Raw genomic sequence first — 27,942 nt, forward strand, 5'->3', positions numbered from 1 at the left:
ACCCTGTCTATTGAGTACCTGATAGGTGCTGATTGATATTCGAATCGTCTCATGTAAGTGCAGTCAGAATGGCTTCTTTGTGGTGCATTTGTGATCAATGAACATATTTTGTTTGTGTTTATCCAAATTGTTAACTGTGATTGTTGAAATATCTGTCATAAAAATCAAAACAAAACAAATGTGTCCTTTCATCTGACACTGCAGGTGACTTTGGTATGGTCATTTGATCTCTCGTACTTAATTCATTAATTTATTGACGCATTCTTCATTTTCTTCAAACCATATCAGCTACTCCATTTGCCAAAACAAAATGAGTGTTCACCTTGAAGTTAAGAACGTAAGTTTACCTTACGTTAATAAAATAATATTTTCTTTGAAATATTGTTTGTTGTGAGAAAGTCGGTATCTTTAAAATTTCATCAGAAGATAATATTTGTTGAATTTATTCTAAATGTCTTATTGTATACTTTATCTAACGAAATATACTATCTCATTATTTTCAGTTTTGTGCAAATATTTTGTTAAATATAAGAAAATCCGGCATGATATTTTCGTTATATTCATAACACCTTTTCACTTATTGAAGTTATAATATTCCTTAGATGCTTTCAAATTTTTGATTTTTAATGTTTGAAGTTATCCCTGACATTTTTTAAAGTTCAATTTGAAATATTTATGAAATGAATAGTACACTATTATTAAAGTACAGAATTAAAATTAAAGTTATATGTTGAAGGAGATAGTGTAATAAAATTAGGTGATCTTCGTAGCATTTTTTGTATTATTGATTAAAAACTTAATTATTGTTTATTTAAAGAAATTATAATTTTTGTCCGGAAAATAATTTTTTTGTTAAGTTCCGTAATAATAATTCCTGATTGTTACATTACCTCCAGAACAGCCTTTCTTATTATTGTTATAGATTTTCAAAAAAATTCACTATTTTCAGATTGTATTAATACTTTTGTCATAATTGTATATATATTAATTAAAATTACATTTTTCATTCTAAAAGTTCTGTCCAAATTTATTAAGTAAATATTTACTTTTCAAGTAAAAAATCAGTTGGTATTACTTCTATATCAATTAATATCAGCGCTAAGTGAAACTGCTTGGTTCTGTCTTTCTTTAATATTTTGATCCAGTAATATTTTATATTTTAATGGAAATTACAACATTAAATTGTTTTTAGGTTTATTAGAAATGGTTTGTTTAAATAAGATGTCAAAGCACATTTAAATTTTTGTGCTATTATTTTTAAATAGGCAACTTTCTTTGGAGTTTTATGCTCTGAAAGGATCGTTTTGTAACAAATATTTTTTTTACATCCATTCGATTAAATGGATATGTTCAGAGATTGATAATCTTCGTCAATTTCTTTGTCAAAATATACTTTATATGTATTAAAATTTTTTTAATGATAATTTGAACGTTTTGAAATTTGTTTAACATAATAATTTTTTAATAACTAATCTAATATTGTCATGCCATGTAATATCGTAGCATAATAATGTTAATGTAATTTTTAAAAAAAATTATTTTATTTTATTTATTATTTTATTTTAGAATGTTTTATGAAGCATTTTACTTTTATATTTAATAGAAAGCAACTTTTCTTACGTTATTTTACAGAAATTTGGTCATCAGAAAAAGATAAGTGATACGACAGAGTTTAAAGAACTGACCAAAAAAGATGCCGAGATTCAGCTTTGTCATGAATTGGAAAAATTGCTCATTACTGCTACCACTGATAAAGAGGTAGGCATAAATGTTTAACATTCCATGTAAGCCTCATTTTTACGTTCTTCATTTATTGCACAACTTCATAATATTTAAATAAACTGATTAATTTTCTGGATAATTTTAATAGCTCATTGTTCTTACAAATATTTTTTCATTAGATACCATTGAAATATTTTGTGCAACTATTTTCTTTATTTTTTAACCTCTTCTCGCTGTGATCTCTGACAGCAGTTCATCTTTATATTGGTAGAAGCTGTCAGTTACTAATGATATACGTGGAAAAGCTGTTAACTATCATCATCATCATCAAACATATAAAATCTTAAAACTCTTCTACTTTTGCCATCTCAGTAATACTAAATGATTAAAATTCAAAAAATTAGGAAAAAATTCAGTATTTTTTTAAAGTTTGTAGTAAAGCTTAGAAGTTACAATTTCTGAACAAGAATAGGTTTAATTTTTTTAACTTAATATCGCCTGCCGTCTCAAAATTGCTCCACTAAGGCAGCAGAACAGAATGTTCTAAATGGATTTCTTCTACCACCTCAATAGGCTATTCTAAGCTTTGGCACTGTTGAGATGGTAGAAGATTGGACTGATGGTAGAAGATTTCAATTTTAAGTTTATAATATTTTTTGTACTAGTTAATGCTGGTAGTCATCAACTTTTTTGTTTGACTATTTAAATATATAAATTTTTTTGTATGAAAATATGGATATAAAAAGAAAGCGGTCTTCGTATTGGACTCCAATTTACGATGCAAAGGTTAATTAAAAATAGAGATAAGTAAATAAAATGAAAGTTAATTAAAAATGCTCTACAAATAAATTTTTTATCTCTTTATGATTATTTCCGATTGCAACTGCCAACTCTTTTAATAAGGACTGTTTTATATAGAAATACAGTTTGTAATTCTTTTATTTATGTATATTTTTAAATTTTATTTTTTCTGCCACAAACTCCAGTTACCTATTTTATCTATTAAACTATCTTATTATTAAACTATTCTAACTTATTCTGGAATAAAGAACTAACTATCACTATCTTATTTGAAAAAAAAAATGGTTGTTGGTATTTTTTAGCTGAAATTTTTATGTATGTTCTTTAAACTGTTTCCTAATTTAAAATTTTGTTTCGTACAAACATAAATATTGAAAGTTATATAATAATACTACTAATTTGAGATCTTGCTTTTACTTTGAAGTGCATACCTTATTACATTATATTCCCTTATTAATAAGACATGTTTTTTTACAAAGAAATATGAAGTGGATTTCAATGGCTTCCAAAAACTATTTCGTCAGTTTCTACAAGGAACTGGGCCATCTGTTCAATGGGAAAAAATTGAACCTCTACCAGTTGACGCAGTAAGTTTCACACACACATTTTTCTTAATATAACTCAATATATATAATTTAAATTTTTATTTGAATCTAATTGAATTTTACTGTTACAGGTAAAAAATTATGCATCACTTCCAGAACCTCCCGTGTCTTCTATAAAATGTATGCTTAACAAGCTAGTTGTCATAAAGTTAAATGGCGGTCTTGGTACAAGTATGGGATGTACTGGGCCAAAATCTGTAATACCTGTTAGAAATGATCTTACTTTTCTTGATCTGACTGTTCAACAAATTGAGGTGATAATTTTTTTATTTTAAATATTTTATTATAGGAGTACATAATTGTTACAGAGTGAAAAAAATTAAAGGTATTTATTATGTAGTAAAATTAAATATTAATGTGTCGTATAAACACAGTTTGAATGAAAAAGTAGTGGTGTACAAATGGTGTTTAGCAAGGGAAAATTCTAGGAAAACAAGAAATTAACATCAACAATTCTAAAAGGAAAAAATAAGACAAAAAAAAGAATTATTAAATATTCGATAGAAAAAAAATAGCTTAAACAAAATGACTGAAACTAACGAATCCTAGATCAAAATAAATAGTAATCATCACAGGTCACTGTGACAATAGGCTTTTTCAGAAAAGGACCATGTCTTAAAATCATTTAGGTTCTCATTGGTCACAGCGTTAATTACATGTTGATTAGTAATATATTATGTATTACTGTAAAAAAAACTATAAATTTATCTTAAAAATAGTGAAATGTTATAAGTAGTATTTTAAGAAAATAGCAAATTTTAAAGGACAAGCAAATATTCAATTTCAGGACAAGCAAATGTTATAGCAATTTTTAAATGTTCTTGTATTTGGAAGGTAAAAATATATGTATAATAGTAATGAGGTGTTATGCCTCATATTTATAGTTGAGGTAGATATATTTTCTCTTTCAAAGAACAAAAAAAAAAACTGCTTATTTCTATTTTTGGAAAAGATATAATAAAAGTATGTTTATAGCTATCTATACTGTACAAAAATATGTTAAGCAATTATTTTCACATTTTTAAATAAAATATGTTTTTTTTCGAATGATATTATGTTTCTTCAATTTTTTTAATGATTCATGACCTTTTATTTGAAAATGATTATTTTTTATTCGATTTATTTGTTAGAGTACAATGTTGATTTAGTATAAAGATTTTATTTTTGTGCTTTTTATACAATATTTCTATAGCTATTGAAGTAAGTTACTGAATGATTAATCTATAATATTCAGCGTCACTTATTTCTGTAGTACTTTTTTTATGAATTTTTTAATTGTTTAAAACTTTTCAATAATGCCTGTTTTGATTTGCATGAATAAATATTTGTGCTTTTTAAATTATGGTACTCTTAAAATTTAAAAATATTGTTTTAAACATTGTTCAGTAGCAAAAAGCAATTTTTAAAATTTTTGTCTTTATTTGTTAGCATCTAAATACACATTATGATGCTGATGTTCCTCTAGTACTTATGAATTCTTTTAATACTGAAGAAGATACTCAAAAAGTTCTGAGAAAGTACAGAGGATTTAGAATAAAAATATATACATTTACACAAAGCAAGTATGTAAAATGTACTTCATTATTATTTCTTTATTTACTTCATAATATTTATGTTATATATAATGACTAACTTCAAAGAAAGACACTTTGCAATGCTTTTTAGATAATGAATTTTGGAAATTTTATTTTTTTTAACATTTTCTTTAGACTTATCAATTGTAAATTAATTGCAAATTACTTAATAATTCATGTAATTTAGACATTGTTGCTTCAATTAAAATTGTATGTTGCAGAAAATTAATTTTCTGTAAAATAAATAAATAAATCAAATAATTAACAATATTTCAACCTTTCCCTCATTGGATGCGAAACTTTGGGTACTGACTGTAAAACTTACTGTGTAAACTGGCTGTATTTAGATAAATTTATTAATAAATATTTATTTATTATTCAACAAATGTGTTTCAATGTAAATGTGATTTCCATGATTAGAGGCCGTTTAAATATTACATAAACATATTTTTTCCGATTTTGGTCTCCCCTTCCTCTTTTGTCAGCAAAAATAAGCAAATTATAAATCCGCTCCCATGCTTAAATAGGAACACCCTTCTGGATTTTGCTTAACTTTGACTTTTAATGCAGCAATTTTATTTCCGAATTAAATCCAAACAATATAAGTAACTTAACATAAATAAAATGTACGTTTCAGTTTACTTTATAAAATTTTAAGTTGATTATTCTTAAGGAGTCTTTTGTGTTTTCTTTTCATAATCTGACCTCTTGTCCTCTAAAAATTTTTTGACGAAATTTTTCCCAACTTTTCCTTTCTCCGAATTCAACTTTTAATTCAAATTTAAAAAATTTCCTTGAGTACTATTATTACTGCATTTTTTATTCTGCTTTGAAAATAAGGAAGTTTTGATGCTTTACATAAATATTACTGATATCTATCATATCACTTTGTTAACAAAAGTAAGCAAATCACAAACCTCCTTTTTCCATTAACCTCTTGACATATCCTCTCTTGATATAGAAATGATCTTTGTTTACACTGTAAGCAACAACTCACAACGGAATGTTGACAGAGATGCCAACTGCTCCAGGCACGCCAAAATAATTTAAAAAACGGTAAATAACTACAAACTAAATTTTGCAAATATTTGACTAACTGCCATTAGAAAAAATCACTAAAAAACTGCCATTAGCAAGAATCTATACAATATTATTGTTGGGACATTGACAATTGTCCTGTTGACATTGACACTGTGCAATTTTAACTTTATCATTGTGAATAAACATGACAAAAGACAAAGCCCCCCCTGAAATTTATCACCTTCTCAAAAACTATTTTTCAATAGTTAGAATTTCTGAGTATGAATGAGTGCTTATCTTGTATAACCTCTTGCATTGCTTTCTATGTATAACCTTTGTCATTAACATTCTTATCAGCTACCTACAAATTCATGCTATTTCTGATATTCATGGTCAAAAGTAGATGAACACATTCATATCCCTTTTCTTTTTCAACATCATTATTTTTATTGAATCAATTTCATATTATTAATTGAATAGAATGCAAGCAATAGTTTTCATTGACTCATATGAAATTTAAAAATAGAGCTTTAAAATGCCGATGTCCCAAAATTGGAACATTTGATTTTGAAGTAATATTTTAACTTCAAAAATTTGAAATAAAATTTTGAATTTGATGCATAAAAATTGTTAAATCCTTTTAAATTTTTGAAAAAAATGCTCTGAATTTTTTTTTTACACAATTCTGTGGTCCAGCCACTTTATTTAAAACTTTGGATGTCTAGTGATTTGTGATATTTATCTTTTTAATTCCTCTTTTATACCTTAAATATATATATAAAAAAATTAAGATTCAGCTAGCTGAATACTTAATTGTTCGGTGTAGTAAAAGATTTAGCATGGGTAACAGATGACGAAGTAAATCCATTTTTAAAGTAGCATTTTAGCTCCATTTTTAGAAATTACCAAGTTGTTGTATATTTTTATAATCACTTAAAGGAAATGTGTATCAAATGATGTGGATAATTTTTTTAAAAATAATATACAATTAGTGATTGTTATTTTGTCTGCAGGTATCCTAGAGTGAATAAAGAGAGTTTCATGCCTATTGTTTCATCACTTGATGAGGATGATGCTGAAGGGTAAGTAACAACTTTTGTATGGTGTCCCTCTCATTGAATTATCTTTAAAATTGATTGTTAAATATCTCTTTTTTAATAAAACTATACTTTATTTAAGAAAACACTTCTTCTGCTTTGCTCATCACTAAGGCATCAGGCAGAAATTCTAATGTATAATGATAATACAAGGTGATAATACAACGAGAATTATTTGTACAATTTTGTGTATATGTTATAGGTTAATTACAAAATCTGGCTCCTTGTGAACAGCTGCCTTTATTTTGTAATGCATCAGGCTAATTGGAAAAGTTTCTAGTCTTTTCTAATCAGTCTGGAATTTTTTTAGGCTAATCAAAATGAATGCACATGTTGAAAGACCAAAATTTCAAAAGATGGCACCCGGAAGTATTGTGATTTCATTGCATTTGCTGCAAAAGAATTAAAAAAAAAGTTTCTGATCGATATACTTATCGCTAACTTTTAATTATATGGGTTATATGTGTGTCTTTTCACAGTAAAGGAGTTAAATATTCAATTAAAAGGACCTAATTCAGCAAAAATTTTACGAAAACAAGCCTTTTAAATTGTAATTTCTTATAATTTAATAAAACAAACTATGAAATAATTGCTAAAACAGAAGGTAAACTAATATTGTTTCTTTTAACAAAAACATTAAGTGAATATATACATTAACATTGCCTTAGGTTTTAGTTTTAAAATACCATTTATCAATTGATTCAGTTCTGAAGAAAAAGTATTGAATTTCGACTTTTTTTCTTACTAATCCTCATGCTTATAATAAATAATAAATAGTAGAAAAATGTGTTAAAAAGTTAGTCTTAAAATTATTTTTTCTTGTCATTTAGCAATCTGACTCCCAGGTTTTGTCTGTCCTGGCATATGCTAAGTAGAAAATACATCGTTCATTGTTCAAGTAGCTTCAGAAATGAATTAGTGATTATTTGCAGGTGTTTTTATTAGCTTAAAGCCATTAGGCTTATTCTAACAAGCCTAAAAAATAACTGGCAGATTAAAAATGACTGAAGTGTTTTCCAATAAGCCCCTTGAAACAAAATATTAGCAAAGAATCAGATTTTTCAGATGGTCTATGTCTAATTTACTACAAAGCTTGAAAATACATATATTTGCTGATATATTTTTGTTGAGGTAGCACCAACACATGAACTATGAGTGGGCAGTGTTTAATGAGTCTATTTATTTTTATGCCTTCATTATTTTCTTTTTTTTCCTAGTGCATATTTTTCATTGATTATTTCATATTTTCTTTATGTGTTCTTAGGTTTTATATTTTTTAATGTCTTTATTTTATGTTTTTAAGTGGAACTTGAATTATTAGGACTTTTGTTTATTTTAGTTGGTACCCACCTGGCCATGGTGATTTCTATGAATCGTTTTATAAATCCAATTTGTGTGAAGCTTTTCTTTCAGAAGGTAGAGAATATTGTTTCATCTCAAATATAGATAATCTTGGGGCAACTGTTGATATAAGTATCCTTTTTTCTTTTATTTTTCCTCTTTTTTTTTTAAAAGCTGTGCTGACCAATGTATCAACGTGCAAATTTTTAACAGTTTTCCTAAAATAGCATAAAATTATCTCCTTTAAAGTTTGGTAGATTATTTTATAAGATTTTTTTTGATAAAGATTAAATTCAGGTTTAAATTTAATAGTAGCTAAATCTAATTTACTTTATTTTTGAATGAAATATTTATGTGCCTATATATACATGAATTGTATTATAAAAGTCAAAATAATAATAATTAAGTTGAAAATTTTGTAGAAGAAAATTTGGTAAGTTTAGTGAAAATGAATAGTAAAAATTTTTTTTTTATTGAATTGATTTTCTTCTTTGCTTGAATTTTAAATTTTATATAGGAAAAAATGTATCATATGAATTTTACGTGCATGGAATTAATTATTGTTTCTTTTTCCATTTCTCAATTTTAAGTAAAATAAGTCTCAGTTAAGTAAAATGGTAAAAAAAATTATCATTTTTATTTTAAAGGTTATATTTATATTAAATAGTTTATTTATATTTAAAAATTGTTATTATATTTATAGTTTATTTATATTAAAAAATTTAAATCAGAATTAATTTTAATTGATTTATAAATGTTTATCATGCAAAAGAAAATTAAGGCAAAACACGAAGTCATCATTAATAATCACATAATTAAATGTGATAAATCAAGTGAGTCAGTAATTTGTCATTGATTGACTTAATTTATAAAATGCATACGTAAATGCTTTATTAATAGAGTATTCTAGAGCAAAATTTGGAAATTTTGCTGCTGGTCAATAGGCAGTTGTAGCATTTTTGGCAGTGTAACACATGGGCTTTAGAACATGGGGCTACTTTTTCAAAGCTTTTAAAGCAGTAAAACAATTTGCAGTTATTGATAAAGTAAGGAATTTATTTTTTTCTTATTATTCTCGTAATAGGGTAAGATTACAAGGTTCATTTCGAAATGAAGAAATGTCTTAAGAAACAAGTGGGATAGGAATTAATCTTTAAAATATTATAAAATATTTTTAATAATTGCATGTTTATTTTTTTAAAAACATATTAATGAAAGGCGCATGGTTTGCATTTTTGACAAAAAAGTGGCAATTGGATGGAGACATGCAGGCAATATTTTAATCACCATTTATTATATTTAGTTGCCTGTGGCCAGTAGTGAGCATTAATTTTGCCCTATATAAATGTTGAGTGCCATTGAATTGAACGTAACTATAACACGCCACCAGATGGCGATAATAGCTGATCATCGAACAATAGAAAACGAGCAGACAATGATCTTGTAACGAGTGGTAGACGATGAATATGTACGAAGAGAAGAGACGTTCTTTTCCCTGCTATTTCTATAAGTGTCTTTTTTGTTCTTCGTACTTTACATATGTTATATTAAATTTTGTTTAGTTATCAAGAATATGTTTTATTTGCCACCCTATATTAACATACATTAGGATTTTATATTTTTGTTATGAGATTACTAAACTTTGCAAACATGAAACGTGTAAGATATTAGTAAGGGAAATTATTTATCGCATATTCTTTTAAATATAACACTATTTTCACATGTACTGCTGTAAAATAAAAAGTATTTTTTATTTATTTATGTATAATTGTATAAGTAATGCAAGAGTAGAATATAGAGAAAGCACATATATTTTTTTTAAACCAGCCTATCTTTTTACTTTTTTCCTTGGTATTGCTTTGATATATTTGAAATTGTATTATAATAAAAAAAATGTTCAAAAAAAAGATTAAAATCTTAACCATCAGCTTAGATATTTTGAATTCATTGTTAAACCCAACAAAACCACCGTCTCCAGAATTCGTTATGGAAGTGACTGACAAGACAAATGCTGATGTGAAGGTAACACATTGTTTAATACTACAGTCCACAGATGGCGCTTTGCGCATCCTAATTAATTATTCTTTGAGCTTGATAAAATAAATAGTGTATGTGTATCGATTCCTGTGTGTGGAGTGTTTCAATGTTTTCGATGTATAATTCAATATTCTAAGTTCATCTCCAATTCCAGTAAATTGTGACAAATTCTAACTGAATTGTGAGACATCCAAATGTTCCACCTTTAATTTTATAGTTCCAAGTCCATACAACAACCGAGTCAGGTAAAAATTTATGAAACATTCTTTTTCCCGCTAATTGCTAAATCATTTGGTCAAGTCTCGCCGGAACCCAGCTGAAATATTCTAATTCAAAATTCCTGCCTTGTTGTTGTTTCGGCAAATATTTTTTCTAAAATATTGTCATAATTCAAAAAAGTAACATTCGAATTTTATTCATATATGCTAAGCTTTAAAACGAAAGAAATGTTCGTAGTGTAATATTTCAAATTCAAGTGTATTCAAAAGGGTTTAATCTGCTTAAATGTGCTTATTTACTTATTTGATTGATTACTTACTTATGTGCTAAATTACTGATGTATTCTGCCATTGTCATTCCTGTAATATAATTTACAAAAAACTTTCGTTTTACCCTTCCCTTTTATTGTTGTTCTCTTTTCGTTTTATACCGCTGTAATTCTTTTTGCAATTTCGCATTCTCCCCCGTTCACGTTCACAGGCGTCAGTGGAATCATTTTGTTTGGGCTAGACAGTTAGACTTTTGTAAACAGCTCTGTTCTGTGGTTTTTGATTTAATAAATTATTTTTCTTATTCTAATATATTCTAATGGATATGGAAGCCTTGTTAAAGAAAAAAAAGAGTATTAAATCATCGATTACTAAATTGCAAAAGAAAACAGAAGAGGAAATTGGGAATTTAAATAATGCGGGTTTATTGGCTCGGAAAAATAGATTTTTGGAATTTAGAACTGAGGCAAAAGAGATTTTAGATTCTATTATAAGTATTTGCGAGGAAAAGGATGAGGAAACTTATTCTACGGAAAAGGACGACATTTTAGATGCGTTAGAGTCAGTACTTGTCGATATCGACACCAGGCTTTTGCCTCCCGTAGTGAATTCTAGTTTTGAGGTTAAAAACCAAAGTTCAGGCCAGGCTTCTGTCTCATCTCAGTTTGCTGAAGTGAAACTTCCTACGTTATCTTTACCTACATTTTCTGGTGCAAATGAGGAGTGGCTTGCCTTTTCCGATCTTTTTGAAGCTGCAGTTTCGAACAATCAAAATTTGACGGGAGCGCAAAAATTGCAATATTTAAAGGGGAGTTTAAAATCAGATGCCTTAAAAATCGTAAACTCTTTATCCATTACCAATGATAATTTCGAAATCGCTTGGAAATTGCTAAAAGATAGATACTTTAACAAAAGAGAAATTATGTCCTCCTTAATGAAAAAGTTTATCAATATAACGCCCTTGAGTGGAGAATCATCCACACAAATTTTAAATTTGATAGATTCCACTAAGGAATTCGTAAGAATGTTGGAGTCCTTGGAATACAAGGTTGATCCAACTACAGATACCCTTTTAATGCACATGATATTGTTCAAGCTTGATGCAAATTCAAGAACTTGGTTCGAGAGAACCTTTCAAACTGATGTCATTCCGAAGTTGGACGAACTGTTGCAATTCCTTGCAACACAAGCTAGATCTATCCCGAGTTCAACTACTAAGAGAAACATTCAAAGAAAGGTGACTTTGGTCGCGTCCAACGCCCAGTCACAATGTCCTCTATGTAATGGAGATCATACATTGTCGAAGTGTGATACGTTCTTAAAATTATCCGTTCAAGGTCGTTTAGATTTCGTTAAATCGAATAATGTTTGTTTTAACTGTTTAACTCGATTTCACAGTGTGAAAACTTGCAACAGCAAGTTTAGATGTAAAAGGTGCAAAAAACCCCACCACTCTTTACTTCATATCGAAAATGTTAGCGATAGGGGAAAACAGGGTGCTATAAATGAGTCAAATTCTAGTGAACTTTCTATCAACGCTCCTGTGTTTTCGCCTGCCCTTATTCCAAGTACTAGTCAATTAAGTGATAATTCTAGAGTGGTAGATGTTACATCGTGTATTTCGGGTGTGGGGCCAGACGTTCAAACTCTCCTCTGCACTGCTCTGATTCAGGTGAGAGATATTTGGGGTAACTATCAGACCTGTAGATGTCTTCTGGACAGCGGTAGCCAGGCTTCGCTTATTACAAATGAGTGTATTGAGAAATTGGGCTTGCAAAAGGAAAAGGCCAATGTTCGCATTTCGTGCTTAGGCGCATCCAATACGCGTACAAATGGGGTTGCTGAGATTCAATTCACCTCACATTTTTCATCTCAAAATTCCTTTCATGCATCCGTCTATGTGATTAACAAAATTGTAGGCATGATTCCACATCACGACTTAGATTCCTCAATGCGCGAAATATTTGGGGATATTTCTCTGGCTGATCCAGCATTTTACAAGAGTGCTCCGATTGATGTACTCCTTGGTGTTGACCTTACTTTGCCATTGCTAAAGGGTCAAACATTATCGTTAGGTAAGGATAAGCCATTTGCCATTCGTTCTGAACTGGGTTGGATAATTGGTGGTAAGGCAAATTCTGGTGGTCAAAATTCTCTACATGTCAATCATATTCAGTTAGAATCGGATCTTCTAATCAATAAATTCTGGGAATTAGATTCTGTACCATGCGTCAAACCCTTAACTTCTTTAGAAGAGGCTTGTGAAGATCATTTCGTAAAGACACATTCTAGGGATGAGAATGGCAGATACACAGTAAGGTTGCCTTTTCACACTTCTCCCACGCGGTTAGGTAATTCAAAACAAAATGCAATTAGTAGGCTAATCAGCGTGGAACGTCATCTCATTTCTAATCCTGAGAAATACAACCTCTATCGAAAATTTATGAAGGAATACCGTGATTTAAATCACATGGAACTGGTTCCGGACTCTGACATTAATAAAATCGAAAGTTTATACCTTCCTCACCATGGAGTTGTCAGAGACACTAGCTGCACAACAAAGCTTCGTGTAGTTTTTGATGCTTCCAGTAAAACTTCATCCGGATTCTCTCTCAACGATCTGCTCCTGGTTGGTCCAAGAGTGCAACCAGAACTTTTCCCTATTCTCATCCAGTTTCGACTTTTCAGTGTAGCCATTTGCGCTGATGTTGAAAAGATGTTCCGCCAGATTAAAGTTCATGAGGAAGACGTAGACTGGCAAAGAATTCTTTGGAGGGATTCTCCAACCGAACAAATAAAGGAGTATCGTCTTGTTACCGTTACGTACGGTACGTCCTCGGCACCATTCCTCTCCACGAGAACCTTACGACAGCTTGCCATAGACGAACAAGAAAATTATCCAAACGCTTCAAGAGCCACCCTTTGTCATTTTTACGTTGATGATTTGCTGAGCGGGAGTGCAACAAAACAGGGAGCCATTCAACTGGTGTCCGAACTGCAGGAGATGATGAAGAGAGGAGGATTTTCTCTACGCAAATGGGTGTCAAATGATCCTGACGTACTAGCAAACATTTCGGAAGAGTTAAAGACCGTTGATTCCAAACACATGATCAACGACGACCAACCGGTCAAGATTCTGGGAATAGCTTGGCTTCCAGATGTTGACACTTTCACCTTTACCATCACCGTCAATGAGAGCGACGTATGGACTAAACGCAAGGTACTTTCCGAAGTCGCAAAAATCTTTGACCCCTTGGGCTGGTTGGCACCTACAGTTATCACTTCCAAAATCTTCCTCCAAGAGCTTTGGAGTCATCATCTAGGCTGGGATGAGGAGCTACCAGACTCTCTGGCAAGTCAATGGAGAGTATTCCAGAAACAGCTTCCTCTACTTACAAATATCAAGATTCCACGCTATATCCTCATTCCACAGGCTACCGATGTACAAGTACACGGATTCTGTGATTCTTCAGAAAAGGCCTACTGTGCTGCTATATACATTCGTTCCAAAGATGCAAACCAAGTCGTGACATCTAGACTGCTAACTTCCAAGACACGTGTCTCTCCAGTGAAACCACAGTCTCTACCTCGACTGGAACTCTGTTCTGCCTTACTTCTGGCCAATTTGTTACAAGCTACCTTGCCGACACTAACTGTGCCAATCTCTGAGACATTTGCATGGTCGGATTCCAAGATCACACTGGCATGGTTGAAGTCCGAACCAAGAAGATGGCAACCGTTCGTAGCTAATCGAGTAGCACGAATTCAAGAGCTGACTCCTAACGTGCACTGGAACTTTGTGAGCGGTTTGGAGAATCCAGCTGATTGTGGAACGAGAGGGATACCACCAACTAAACTAGAAAAGTGCGACTTGTGGTTCAACGGACCTGATTGGTTAAATAGTTCTACCTTTCCTAATGGAAGGTTTGAAGATGATCCACAATTAAAAGAAAACATGACTGCCGAAGCCAAAATAACCAAGCTGGTAATGTTGAATGTAGTTGATGCTACTTTCAAGGCAGAGTTTTTTCAAAAATTCTCGTCTTGGAACAAACTGAAAAGAGTAGTTGCCTATTGTTTTAGATTCATGAAGAACTGTTCTGTCGCTGCAGATAAAAGAAACAAATCCTTCTTAACAACGGCAGAATTGAATGAAGCCGAGAAGAGAATTGTCAAATTCATCCAACAAGATCATTTTCCGACGGAAGTCTCCTATCTTTCAACAGGCAAGCAACTTCCTTCGAATAACAAGCTTATTCCCTTGACTCCGTTCTGCGATGATTCCGGAATAATTCGTGTCGGTGGTAGACTGAAAAATTCAATGCTTCCTGAATCAAAGAAGCATCCCATCCTGCTTCCTAAAACCGACCATGTTGTGAACTTACTTATCACGGATTATCACTTGAAACTTCTTCATGCCGGACCGCAACTTCTCCTAGCAACTCTCAGAGAGAAATTTTGGATTCTCTCAGCCAGAGATGCAGTTAGAAGAGTGGTGAGAACATGTATCCCATGCTTCAAAAATCGTACAAGGCTCGCCGAGCAAATCATGGGAGATCTTCCAGAGTCCAGAGTTTGTCCCTCTTCTATTTTCCAACGAACTGGTCTGGACTTCGCCGGCCCATTCTTAATACGGAGCTCCAAGGGAAGAGGCAACCGCAATACTAAGTGCTACATATGCGTCTTCGTCTGCCTCGCAACGAAGGCAGTTCACCTTGAAGTCGTCAGCGACTTAACCTCAAAAGCATTTATTGCTTGTGTAAAAAGATTTGTGGCACACAGAGGTAGACCTTCAGATATCTTCTGCGATCAGGGAACCAATTTCTACGGAGCTAGCAGAGAGCTCAAAAAGGAGTTCCGGCAGTTGATGAAGGAAGATGCCCTTCAACAATTCCTGGTAACAGACAACATCGCCTTTCACTTCAATCCTCCATCTGCTCCCCACTTCGGAGGCATTTGGGAGGCTACAGTGAAATCGTTCAAATTTCATTTGAAAAGAGTTGTTGGAGATGCTAGTCTCACCTTCGAAGAACTGGCCACGCTGTCATGCCAAATCGAGGCATGCCTTAACTCAAGACCACTATGTGCATTATCTAGCAGTCCAGATGATCCGTCTGTTCTGACACCAGGACATTTCCTGATAGGAAAGGCATTAACAGCTATTCCACAACCTACGATTCCAGACAACATCCGTCACTGCGACCGTTGGCGATTACTTAATTATTGTTTAACTAAATTCATTAATTTTGAAACCCCTCTGTGTTTCAAGGGGGGCGGTATGTTTAATACTACAGTCCACAGATGGCGCTTTGCGCATCCTAATTAATTATTCTTTGAGCTTGATAAAATAAATAGTGTATGTGTATCGATTCCTGTGTGTGGAGTGTTTCAATGTTTTCGATGTATAATTCAATATTCTAAGTTCATCTCCAATTCCAGTAAATTGTGACAAATTCTAACTGAATTGTGAGACATCCAAATGTTCCACCTTTAATTTTATAGTTCCAAGTCCATACAACAACCGAGTCAGGTAAAAATTTATGAAACATTCTTTTTCCCGCTAATTGCTAAATCACACATATTATACTGTGTTTTCTCAAATGCACTCCATGAATCAGTTGAACTGATTAAATTATTTAAATTTTTTCCTTTTAATAGCATTAGTTTTGAGATTTCAAAATTCCTTTGACATCAGTTTTCAAAAAAAATTATTCAATAATTTTAACCACCCTTTTTCTAGCTCTTTATATAGAAATTAGGATTATTAGTTTGATAAGAAAATGATGGATATTAACTCGAGATTGCCATTAACATGGGCATATTGAGAAATAGGAGCATGTGATTTAAAAGTTTGTGTTGTATACAAATATTTAAATTAATTAAGAAGCTGTTAAACTTTTTAAGTATTTTTTTTGTACAGCAGAAGCCTAATTAATTAATCAATGCTTTTTCATCCAACTCTTTGGTTATCCGACATCCCTTACAAGACATGTTTAAAGTTTCCCATGTTGTGTTAGGATGCTGATATTACCCAATAACTGCATTTCAGTTTTGTACCTCATGTGACTTAAAATTATTTTAAATTAAATTTAATCCAATTACTGCTGTTAATTTATTTGCTATTAAATTACAATTGAACATAAAAAAAAAGTTATATATGTATTTTTTCTTCATGGTTTTGTATTATTATTTTTGATCAAAAAAATTAAAATGCAAGTAAAGGTATTAAACTTCATTATAGTTCCTAATTGTATTTAGTAATTTTACTTCTAGCACACTTGATTTTATACATACTATACTTATGTTTGTATACTTGAGCACCCAATTTTATATATATTATACTTATGTTTATATACTTGCATACTTTATTTTATATATGTATATTATTTTATATACTATACTTATGTTTGACGCCCGGTGGCTGAGCGGTAGCGCTTCGCGCTGTCGTGCCACAGGTCCTTGGTTCGATCCTTGGGCCGGGCAAGGCCGACTCAGCCTTTCATCCCTTCAGTGGGTCGATAAAATGAGTACCAAGCATGCTTGGGAACTAACACTGGGGGTTCCGCGTTCGGCTGACCACCTGACCGGAACATATGCTCCTGCACCCCAGAGCCCAAGGTCAAGAAAACTGAGATGGGCACAGTCGGCCTTGGCCCTCTTAATGGGCTGTCGCGCCACTGAGTTAGTTAGTTATACTTATGTTTATATACTTGCACACTTGATTTTAAGTAGGTCCTTTGATAATCTGATGATTTTGGTTTTCCAACATGTCCCTGGTTACATTTGTGTCAGATAATGAGGGCTTTATTGTATTCACTTTATAATAAAAGTAAAATCATTTAAATTTGTTTATGAAAATTATATTCAATTAAATATCCAAAACCTTTACTATTTGCAGTCATTCAGAGGTACCAGCTGTTATGATTTATCTGTTATTTTTACTACTTTATAGTCAAGATTACGGTTTTACGGTTGACTAATAAAAATTATCGTTTTTAAAAGTTTTTGTGATAATCTGTTCAAAAAAAATTTTTTCCTTTTAACTACTGAGATATATGAATTTATTTTTGTTTAGGACTAATCTACAAATAGTTTTTTCTATTCTTCAAACAATTCTAAAAAAAATAAATAAAAAACAGAAATAATTTCATAGAAACAAGAAGTGAAAAAAAGCTAAGAAATCTCATTTCCCTCCCTTCCAATAAGTAATTCAAAAACTTAAATCTTTTCTCCTTATAGAAAAGCGAGAGAATATAAGTGGAGAGAAAATAGTTTGAAATGCTGTGAGCAAAAATTCTTTGTGGTTCAAATGCCCTATGATAAAAAATATTAGTTCTAATTTAACCCAAAACTATAACACTGATCAATTTAATTTTATAATGAATAAAATATCAATATTCTATATTTTTGGTACCTTTGCTTATTGTACTTCTGAATACTGAAATGCTATCTGCCTACGAATATAAGAGATTTAGTATAAAAATTATTTTTGCAAATGATGAAAGAGAATTTTTAAAGAAATAAGTGACTTAATAGGAATGAAAAGTTCGAATTTATAGAAACGCATTGAATTTGAATTAGTTTTTAAATTTCAAATTTCTTTGACTAAATTTATTATATACCTACATAGAATTTAAATTCAAAATGAATGATTTAATTTTCATTAATTTGATAATAAAGTTTTTTTTTAATGACAGCATTTGAACATTGCTTATTTTTATATCACTTTTGACGCCAGCAGTATTTCATGTCTTTGGTAACAGATTTTGTCTTAGTGCAAAAACTGAGAATTCCAACCTGTTCTAGTTTAGCCAAAATCATTCTGTGGAAAGTACCATTAGAAGCTCCTATCTGTTTATGATCAGTATTAATTCAGCTGGTGTTATTATTATTTGTTTTTCTAACTGTATGTCCTGGTTTCATTGATTTTAATATTTATTTTTCATTATAGGGTGGTACTCTTATACAATATGAAGGTAAATTGTGTTTAATGGAAATTGCTCAAGTGCCAAAAGAACATGTAAGTTTGTATTAAGTTTTATTAAATATGTAATTTGGTCTCTACTTCTAAATTAAAAAAAACTTATTAATGTTAATTTTATCTACCACTATTTCCACTTTACTTATATGTACTTTAATTCCACTAAACAGAAAATGTTATCTGTTTAGTGGAATTACATATCCCTGGCCAAACATCTAGCCTCGTTCATCAGGGCACTATCGTCTGACAGCTATGGTAAGACTGCTGCATAATTCTGTTGTGGTCAGTTGACATGGACGGCACCTGAGCTGGAACTTAAACTTACCCTTCAAACTTACCACAAATAACAAGAAGATTATCAGTCATGTCTGATTTAATGAATGCCTTTCTGCATATGCCCACCAGTTTTTTAGCTGTCACTGATGAAAAGTTTGCTCTCCACCAGCTGTGTAAGAGATGCCTTAGCTGACTAATAGATACTTTTTTAAGAGGTTCTTCTTCTTCTTGGTACTACAGCTAAGAGTAGGCCAGGGCCACCCCAAGAAGTTTCTCTCTATGGAGTCTGCTTCTTTATGTCATCAAGCCATCTAATGCAAGTGATGGTCTTGTTCGTTTTCTAATACCACCTGGCTTGTTGAAGATTAATATCTTTTCTAGGTTTATAATCCACTGATCTATGTGAGTGACAAAGATACTTTATTCAGTTTTATTTGAAGACAAAAACAATGTCTGATTGCATATATTGATTGTAGAAAATTCTCCATATTTTCTTTTCTTGTACGGCTCTGAAAATGTTGTGCAGTATTTTTCTTTCTAAAATTAGTAGCCTGTTTTTATAAGTTTAGTCAATCTCCAGCTTTTACTGGCGTAGAAGACTTCTGGTTTGAATTAATGTTTTATAAATACTGATTTTTGTTCTATTGCCAACCAGTTCTGATTCTTAAACCAGAATATCATCTATATGCTGGTACTATCGTATGTGTAGTATATCGTATATAGTATCGTATAGTTTATCGTATGTATAGTATCGTATATCGTATGTATCATATATCGTATGTATCGAAAGGTACAGGGTCGTAAAATCACTGTTGCCTTCCCTTACTAGTAGCACTCTGATTGTCTACAGAAAATTTCCACCCTTGCTACACCTGAAATAGTGACTCAGTTGTACAAAAATTAAAAAACTTCAAATACATATTAATAATAAATATTGTAAGATTAAAATTCAAACCTGTTCATATTAGTAAAAATCAAATATTAAAATTGACTTTATTACAATGTTCATCTTTTAAAACAATAGCATTTAAAGTAAAATTTCATACAGGATTCTTAAATAATGAGACATTAAGAGAAAATCTATTATAAATTCTCTGTGAACCAACTCTGATGTGAGAAAATTAGTAAAATCCGTTTTAATTATATAGCTATAAATTAATATCTCTAGGACAAAATTTATAAACTAATAGAATCTGAAACTAGATTTTGGAATCCTGAACATTTATTCGTCTTTAAGACAAAATTTTCTTTCATGAAAATAATTTATAATTTGTTTCATTAAAATGATGCTGTATAAGTGCAATGTTTTAAGCATGATTTAAAAAGGTTACTTCTTTGTTGCTATAACTTCTAAAATGTATTTAACATTCTCTTTTTATTAGATTAATATAAAGAGCTGTTAATAATAAAAAGTAAATAAATAAACAATAATAAATAAAATGTATGCAATACATTTTATTTATTACTGTATGTAATATAAAAACTTGTATTTTGTAAAATTGAATTGTTTAAAGTATTAGTTCATTTAGAAGGGATAAAAACTTTTTCAATGTTTGGTTTATTAAAAAAAAATAAATAAAGGAAAATTTCCCTGTCAGAAATTAACGATAAAAAAGGCATATAACTAAAAAAGTGCACAGATGTTGTTTTGGTGGGACGCTTAAGTTTATTCATATTTGTGTGTACAATTATAAAGAAAATTTTCCTGAAAGAAATATTTAGAAATGTACAGCAAATTGAATTAAATAGAACTGCTGTAACTTAGAACTTCAAGATTATGAAATAGAATAATTTCTTTTTTGCTAATTAAATGGAATTCAGTTTTGATCACCAATTTAGATTAGTTTCGATTATGATTTCATAAAATAAAAATTTTGCTTTAAATGTTTAGTTCGTATTTGAAAGTGTTTATTTACCTTATTTAATTTTTATTTAAAGGTTGATGAATTCAAGAGTGTGAAGAAGTTTAAGTAAGTCTAATATTTTTATAAATAAGTTTATAAATCCTACCAGAGATTTTCATCAGGATGCAGCAAAAAATGTAGGAAATTGAATGCATTATAAAAATACTTGTAGAATTTATAGGAACACACATCACATGTTGAAAGGGAATATTTATTCCTTCTTATATCTGAGTTAGCTGCTTTTGAAATGAACTAAAATCAAGTATTAATGTAAAATAGATATATGTAATGTTTAGTAGTGTTCAGGTTAGGTTTTTTTTTGAATTTTTGCCAGAATTAAGGAAAATTGTTGAATTTTTGCTTACATACCTACTTAATTGGTACTTAATCTAACAATTTCTTGGTATCTGAGTTAGCTGCTTTTGAAATGAACTGAAATCAAGTATTAATCTAAAGTAGATATACAGTAATGTAACGTATAGTGTTAGGTTTTCTTTGCTTGTGTAATTTTGCCAGAATTATGGAAAATTGCTGAAATGTTATTATTTTATTTTTAATTCCTTACATTGTTTTGGTACCATTATATAGAGGGATTTTTTTTAAAGTTGTGAAATAAAAACCTCTGTAACAAAAGAACCACTGATTCAAAATAAGTGAAATTGCTCCCAAATCAAAGTGAATCTTTTACAAGTGATTAAAAACAGCTTAAGATCACAACAATAGAGAACACTGTAAGTTAACAGAAAAAAATATATCATCAATTGGAAGAAATGGAGGATGCTTTGTGAGAAATAAACTATATTACTCTTATCAAAAACATATAAAATGCAATAAAATTCTTCTGTATGCATGTCATGCGCAAGCTTTTCTCCGGTCTTTACTACATGTACAACACCATCTGTTGGTGAGATATTACTTTTTTAACCACACTATAAAGCACATTGCTTTGGGAGCATACCGTTGAAATTTCAATTCATTTGGACCATTAGTCCTTTTGTTGCAGGGGTTTCATTTTTCAAATTTGAAAAAATTCCCCTGTATTAATCAGATAAGGATAAAAAAGTATTAGTCTTATCTCATTGTGAAATTTATTACATAATGTTTAACGAAAATAATGATAAAAAGGGGGGGGGGAGCATAAAAGGACGTAATATGTCTGGCATTAGTTGAAAAAACTTCATAAAGAAATTTGTATAATTTCCTTGGCAAAGGAGAACTGAAAACAACAAGAGTCATTAAAATTCTGGACTTATATTGACGCTGATGTAATCTAAATGTATGGGAATTCATTATTGCTTTGTTGTTCTAATAATTACAATAATTTTTAGCGTTTATTGGGAAAAAATTGTATTTTGTTTTCCCAATGTTATTTTACTAGGTAGTTTTGTGTGATGACTTTGTGTTATTTTTCTGCTATTAAGCCTTTTATCATAATATTTTAGTTTTTGCTAACCATTGTTTCTAATGCTTCTAAAACAGTTATTTATTTTTGGGAATTATAGAATATTTAATACAAATAACCTGTGGATCAAGTTAGGAGCTATTGCCCGTCTAGTAAAAGAAGATTCTTTAAACATGGAAGTTATAGTCAATCCTAAGGTATGAATTAAATACCATCTTTTTTATGAATTTTTGAGTCTTTCTTAAAAAACCATGTGTTTTATAACTCTTAAGGTTCCATAAACTGAATAACTTGTATAGTGTGATTCTTGCTTTTCTGTGTTCACTTAAGGGTACGCAATGTTGTAGTTGTTCAAAAAATAGCAACATTAAAGTTTAATTTTTTAATTATTTATGTTTTGATTATGTGTGTATTTGGATATCTATTTCGAAAAAGATCTGATAAAATTCATCTTATTTCAATCCAAAGCGATGCCGTCATGATTGATAAAGATTAGGATTGTTGAGTTTTTCTTAACTTTTTTAATTTATGCTTCGAAGTTATCATATTTTCTTAAAGATGTTAATACTTATCAAGGGAGCTGGATAATGCACAATAAAATAAATAATAAAACAAAGGAAAGCCTTAAGTTGTTAACGTCTTAAGGTTTTTTCATTATTTGAGGTCTTTAAGCTTTTCTTTGCAGATCAAGTGCTGAATATTTTTAATGTGGTTTATAACAAAATCAATCTCAATTTTATATTTGCGCTATTACACATTTTACCAATTTAATAAAAATTTTAGTCTGGAGTTTGCTGTTTAAATCTTCCATATCTGAATTTATTTAAACTAAAGTAGTTTAATCTTAGTTAAAACATGGTTACAAATGCACCACTATTCCTAGATAAAGTGAACACTTTTTGAACTCATCATTTTCTGACCTGTTGATCTTTATGTGATTTTTCAAGTCTTGTGTTAACCCTTTAAAAACATAATGTTATTAAATAACTGTAATTGTATTACCTTTACTTTTTATTCCATGTAGCACCATTTAAATAGAAATATTGTTAATTGCCTAAAATAGTCTTAATTGTTTTTCGTCAAATTTATTCTTTTATATTTTCCTTTCCACAATTCTTTCTTTTATTCATCTCATACGTAGACTTAACTTAATCTGCATAAAATTCAAGAATAGAAAAAAAAATTGTATTTGGAATGTATAGCATTAATAATTGTATTTCACATTTGTAGATTTCAGAATATTTTTGCATATGATATTTTTTTTATAATCTCCAGTCTGATGTTCATTGTCTATGTATGTATGTATATTTAAAGTATATTCAGAATGTTTTTTTTTCCCATTAAAGCATTTAGACAGTGGAATAAATGTTATACAGTTAGAAAGAGCTGCTGGTGCTGCCATGAAAGATTTCTGTGGAGCACTTGGTAATGATTTTTTTAAAAATATTTATTGCTATTGTAGATCTTTTGTGTTATTTTTTAGGTAAAAGAATTGAGAGAATAATACCATATTTTTTTCAAATCGGTGAAAGTTGATACGAATATTCTTGTCCTGTAGCTTGAATAGAGGCAATTTGTAGATTTGTTAATGGAATAGCCATTATCAGTTGGATCTGTTAATAGAATGGCCACTGTCTGTCAGTCAGTTGATAAAATAACTTCAAAAGTAGGTGGAAAGTATAGTCTCAATTATATATTCAGGACAGCAGTCAGAAGTGTTAGTTATTTAATAATAATTGGTCTGGAATAATCATAATCAGTTAAGTCTGTTGATAGAATAATCGCCGTTTATCAGTGCATTGAAAGCCTAGTCTTCATTGAACGTAGGTTGCAGTAATCGTGGAAATATTTTCTTTATAATTCATTCAAGACAACAGTCAAAAGTTTTAGCTTCTTAATTTTGGTTGATCAGTAGTTAGAATAATCACTATCAGTAAATCTGTTGATAGAATAGCCATAATTTGTCAGTGTGTTGACAGAGTTGCCTTAAAACTAGGTTGCAGTAATCTAAAAAAAAATATTCCTAATAGATTTTCCATGACTGCAGTTTTAGTCTCTTAATCTTGTTTTTCTTTCATATTTCTAGTTACTTCTGTAACTAGTAAAAAAAATTTTAAAAAAAATGTGACGGTGAATAGGATGATGAATTTGCCAATGACAATAAGATTTCATTTCTCAACAGGAATAAATGTGCCAAGGAGTCGTTTCCTTCCGGTGAAGAAGACTTCTGATTTGCTGCTCGTCAAAAGCAATCTCTATGCCATGCAGAATGGCACTTTGGTTATGAGTAATTTGAGAGCTTTCCCCACTGTGCCACTAGTCAAATTAGGAGACAACCATTTTGCAAAAGTGAGTTTTATTTTATTTATGTATGTTTAATTAATTTCAAATAAACTCACCTGTTCAAATAAACTCATAGGGCTTTAATATTTGTCTTAGCTGCTCAACTCAAATAATATATCTGAAAAAAATTATGAATAATAATTTAGAAATTTAATTGGTAGTTATTATATTATATATGATGATATGGGCAAAGATTGTTGATCAAATTTTTGATAAACTTAACTTACATTGGAGTGAAATATTCACTACTCACTGCAAGGCAATCATGGAGTTGCACATATACTTTACTATTGTATTAGTACTACAGTACTATTTGAAGGGCATACAGATTGATAACTCCAAATATTGGCCACCTCTTAACGAAGGTCAACAAGCACAGTCTCAAAGGGTCTGTTGTTTGGAGGTTTTACTGCAGTTTCAAAATTATATTTTATTTTTCGAAAAACGGATATGTAATTATGTTGTGACCTGAAATATGAATAATGGTCTTTCTTCATTTCATGTTTTAGATTCAGGAGTTTCTGAGACGTTTTGCTAGTATTCCTGATATGTTGGAATTAGATCATTTAACTGTATCTGGTGATGTTACATTTGGGAGAGGCGTGTCTTTAAAGGTGAATAACATATTTAATTTTTAAGTTGATAATTAAATAGTTATTGTAATATTTAAGTGGTTGCATAATATTTTGATATAATGGTTTTTTAAAAGTAAAATAATGAGGTTTTAAAATGTTAGATATAATGAAATAATTTTAGCTTCGTATTAAAAAATATATATATTCTGAGTATCCTAAATTAGACTAACAGACTTAAAAATTTATGACAAAAAAATATATGATTTTAAAAAAATTGCATCAAATTTATGTAACAGGAGAAATTCAGAAATTTTGTGATAAATGGTGCTTAAGTCCGTTTTAAGAGTACACTAGATTGTGGGAGAAATTATTTATGTCGATTTCTCTTTTACCTATATAAGTAATTTGAAATTTAAACTATGGAAAAAGTGGTTTCAGGTGAAAGTTAACCAGGAAGTTTCAAATGCTGAAAATGCTTTTTCAAGATATCAAAATGCAAGCAAATTATGGCAGGATTATTTGGAGTTAAGCAAGTTATTGGGCAATAATTTTGTATTTTGAAATCCTTTTCTCAGCATTTTAAACTTTATGGTTTACTCTAGGCTTCCTAAACTCACTTTTTTTCTCAATTTTAAATTTTAAAGTACCAGTGAAAGTAAAACAGAAAGTACCACAGAACGTTTATTTCTTAGTATAGCATCTGAATTTTTTTTTTTGAGTTTTAATGTTTGCAAATTTCATCGTATAATGTTTGCAAATTTCATCTTCTAATGTTTGCAAATTTCATCTTCTGATGCCATTTCTCACTAGGAGTGAATCCTCTAAAAAAACTGATTTTAAACCCCTAAGTTTGATCATAGCTTAGACTGTGGACCAGCATCCTTGGCCTTGTACTACTCAGTACGCAACTCATTTGTGGGCTGTGGACCATTTGTTGGGAACCATTGTATTCTTTAATTTAAAAAAAAACTTTTTTAAATTTTTTTTTTAGAAAATTACAGCCTTGTTTCTCTTTTAATGTAACTTTTAGTGATTGATGTGATAGTGAACGGTATTTTGAATCTCATTTATGGCTGACTATAGTTTTCTTTTCCTTAACAGGGCACTGTCATTATTATTGCTAATCATGGAGATAGAATTGACATTCCACCTGGGTCAGTATTAGAGAACAAAATAGTGTCTGGTAATCTTAGAATATTGGATCACTAATATTTTATTTTATTTATGTAGCTTGTGTAATCTCATTTTATTTATACACCATGAAAAAAATATGCATGCACAATTTTAAAAAAAAATGGTTACATTATGAAATTAATGAGCATTTAAAATGATCTGTTAATCAAACAAAAAATATTGTTCTGACATATCAGTTTTCAGAGGTGCCTTAGTCTCTGAAAATGTAATAGAAATATTACATTTATATGGACTAAGTATTTTGTTATAATTCTAATTGCATTTAAGACACCAAATAAAATTTTAAGGGATAAAATATAAAATAATCTTTTCCATATCTTTAATTTACAGGCATATTTTTTTTATATATTTCTTATTTACAGGCTTTTCATGTATGAGAAAAAAATAAGTTACAATCTTTCAAATTTTTATTTTCGAACCAGTATTATATTTTATAGCATTTTCTTAATGAAAAAGATTATGCTTTTGTTTTTAATTAGTTATTGAAATCATTTTATTGAGTGAATCATTTGAAATGTTTAATATTGTTAAGATAGCATTTTATAATTCAGATAAATGCAGTTAAATTAAATACTTTACTTTTATTGTTTTTTTGTCACTATATAAGGGGAGAAGAAACGATCTGCTGTGTTAATACCTTCCACAATATAAGAAAATAAATCAATTTTACAAATACAGGACAAGTCCTAATCAGTACTCTAATTTCTTAGGTGAACTATACAAATCGTAATAAATGTATTCATTAAAAATGTATACACAAGCTGAGATAATTTAAATAAGTTGCGAATATACTTTTTGCAAATGTTCGATATGTGCTTTTATTTTATGGAATACATCAACTGGGAAATATGATTCTCAGCTAACTTGCTTTTCTATCGACACTGACGATAGCTGTGATATGCACTTTCAAATCAATAGTGTTTCCTGAACAAAGCGTCACTAACACACGTTTTTTATGAAGCATGACAAAAAGAAAATTCCTTGTAGCCTGATCTGGGTATCATAGTGGCAATGGTAAGAGTAATTTGTCTGCAGTAGATACACCATTTAACTAAGGTATTGTTTAGTTTTCCTGAAAACGCTGATTTACGATTGGAATTCTAGCGCCATCTATTGACGAATTTTCAAAATTACCACTGATCTGCTCCAGTATGTACATTTTAATGAATATATTTATTGCTTTTTGGTAGTACTCTTATTAATCTGGGGCAATTCTTTTGAGCTTTGTATTTTATTATCATTTATTGATCAACTAGTGTAGTAGTCCTCTTTTTTCCAAACTATGTGTTCATTGACTGGATGTAAAATGTGAAGATGTGTTTAACAATTGTGGTATTATGTGGTTGTTTATGAATTACTAACATATTTATTACAATTATAACAAGGAATATATTTTAAATTTACTTGTTATACAAAAAAAGTTGGAGTATTTTTAACTTAAGAAAAAAATATTTATTTTAAACTGTAGCATTTATACATGTTAAATTTTAGATAGTGCCATAATATTATAAAGTGTTTAGATAAAAGCATGTCAATCACCATGTTATCTGTATACAGATTCAATAAATGTTGTTTGAAATTA

General features: G+C 29.9%; 1 protein-coding gene across 1 annotated transcript; it reads left to right on the plus strand.

Moving 5' to 3' along the window:
• On the plus strand, positions 1-27,942 carry UGP (UDP-glucose pyrophosphorylase). Its single transcript, XM_043050946.3, has 15 exons — positions 1-337; positions 1,633-1,758; positions 3,003-3,110; positions 3,200-3,382; positions 4,557-4,690; positions 6,736-6,804; positions 8,159-8,292; positions 10,094-10,182; positions 18,637-18,705; positions 20,881-20,912; positions 22,349-22,445; positions 23,595-23,673; positions 24,431-24,597; positions 25,101-25,205; positions 26,268-27,942. Exons 1-15 carry the CDS (start codon positions 311-313, stop codon positions 26,373-26,375), a joined length of 1,527 nt encoding a protein of 508 aa, XP_042906880.1. The 5' UTR covers positions 1-310; the 3' UTR covers positions 26,376-27,942.

Source organism: Parasteatoda tepidariorum, chromosome 2, assembly GCF_982258835.1.
Source record: "Parasteatoda tepidariorum strain Cologne lab strain chromosome 2, Ptep-v5.0, whole genome shotgun sequence".
Lineage (NCBI taxonomy): Eukaryota > Metazoa > Arthropoda > Arachnida > Araneae > Theridiidae > Parasteatoda > Parasteatoda tepidariorum.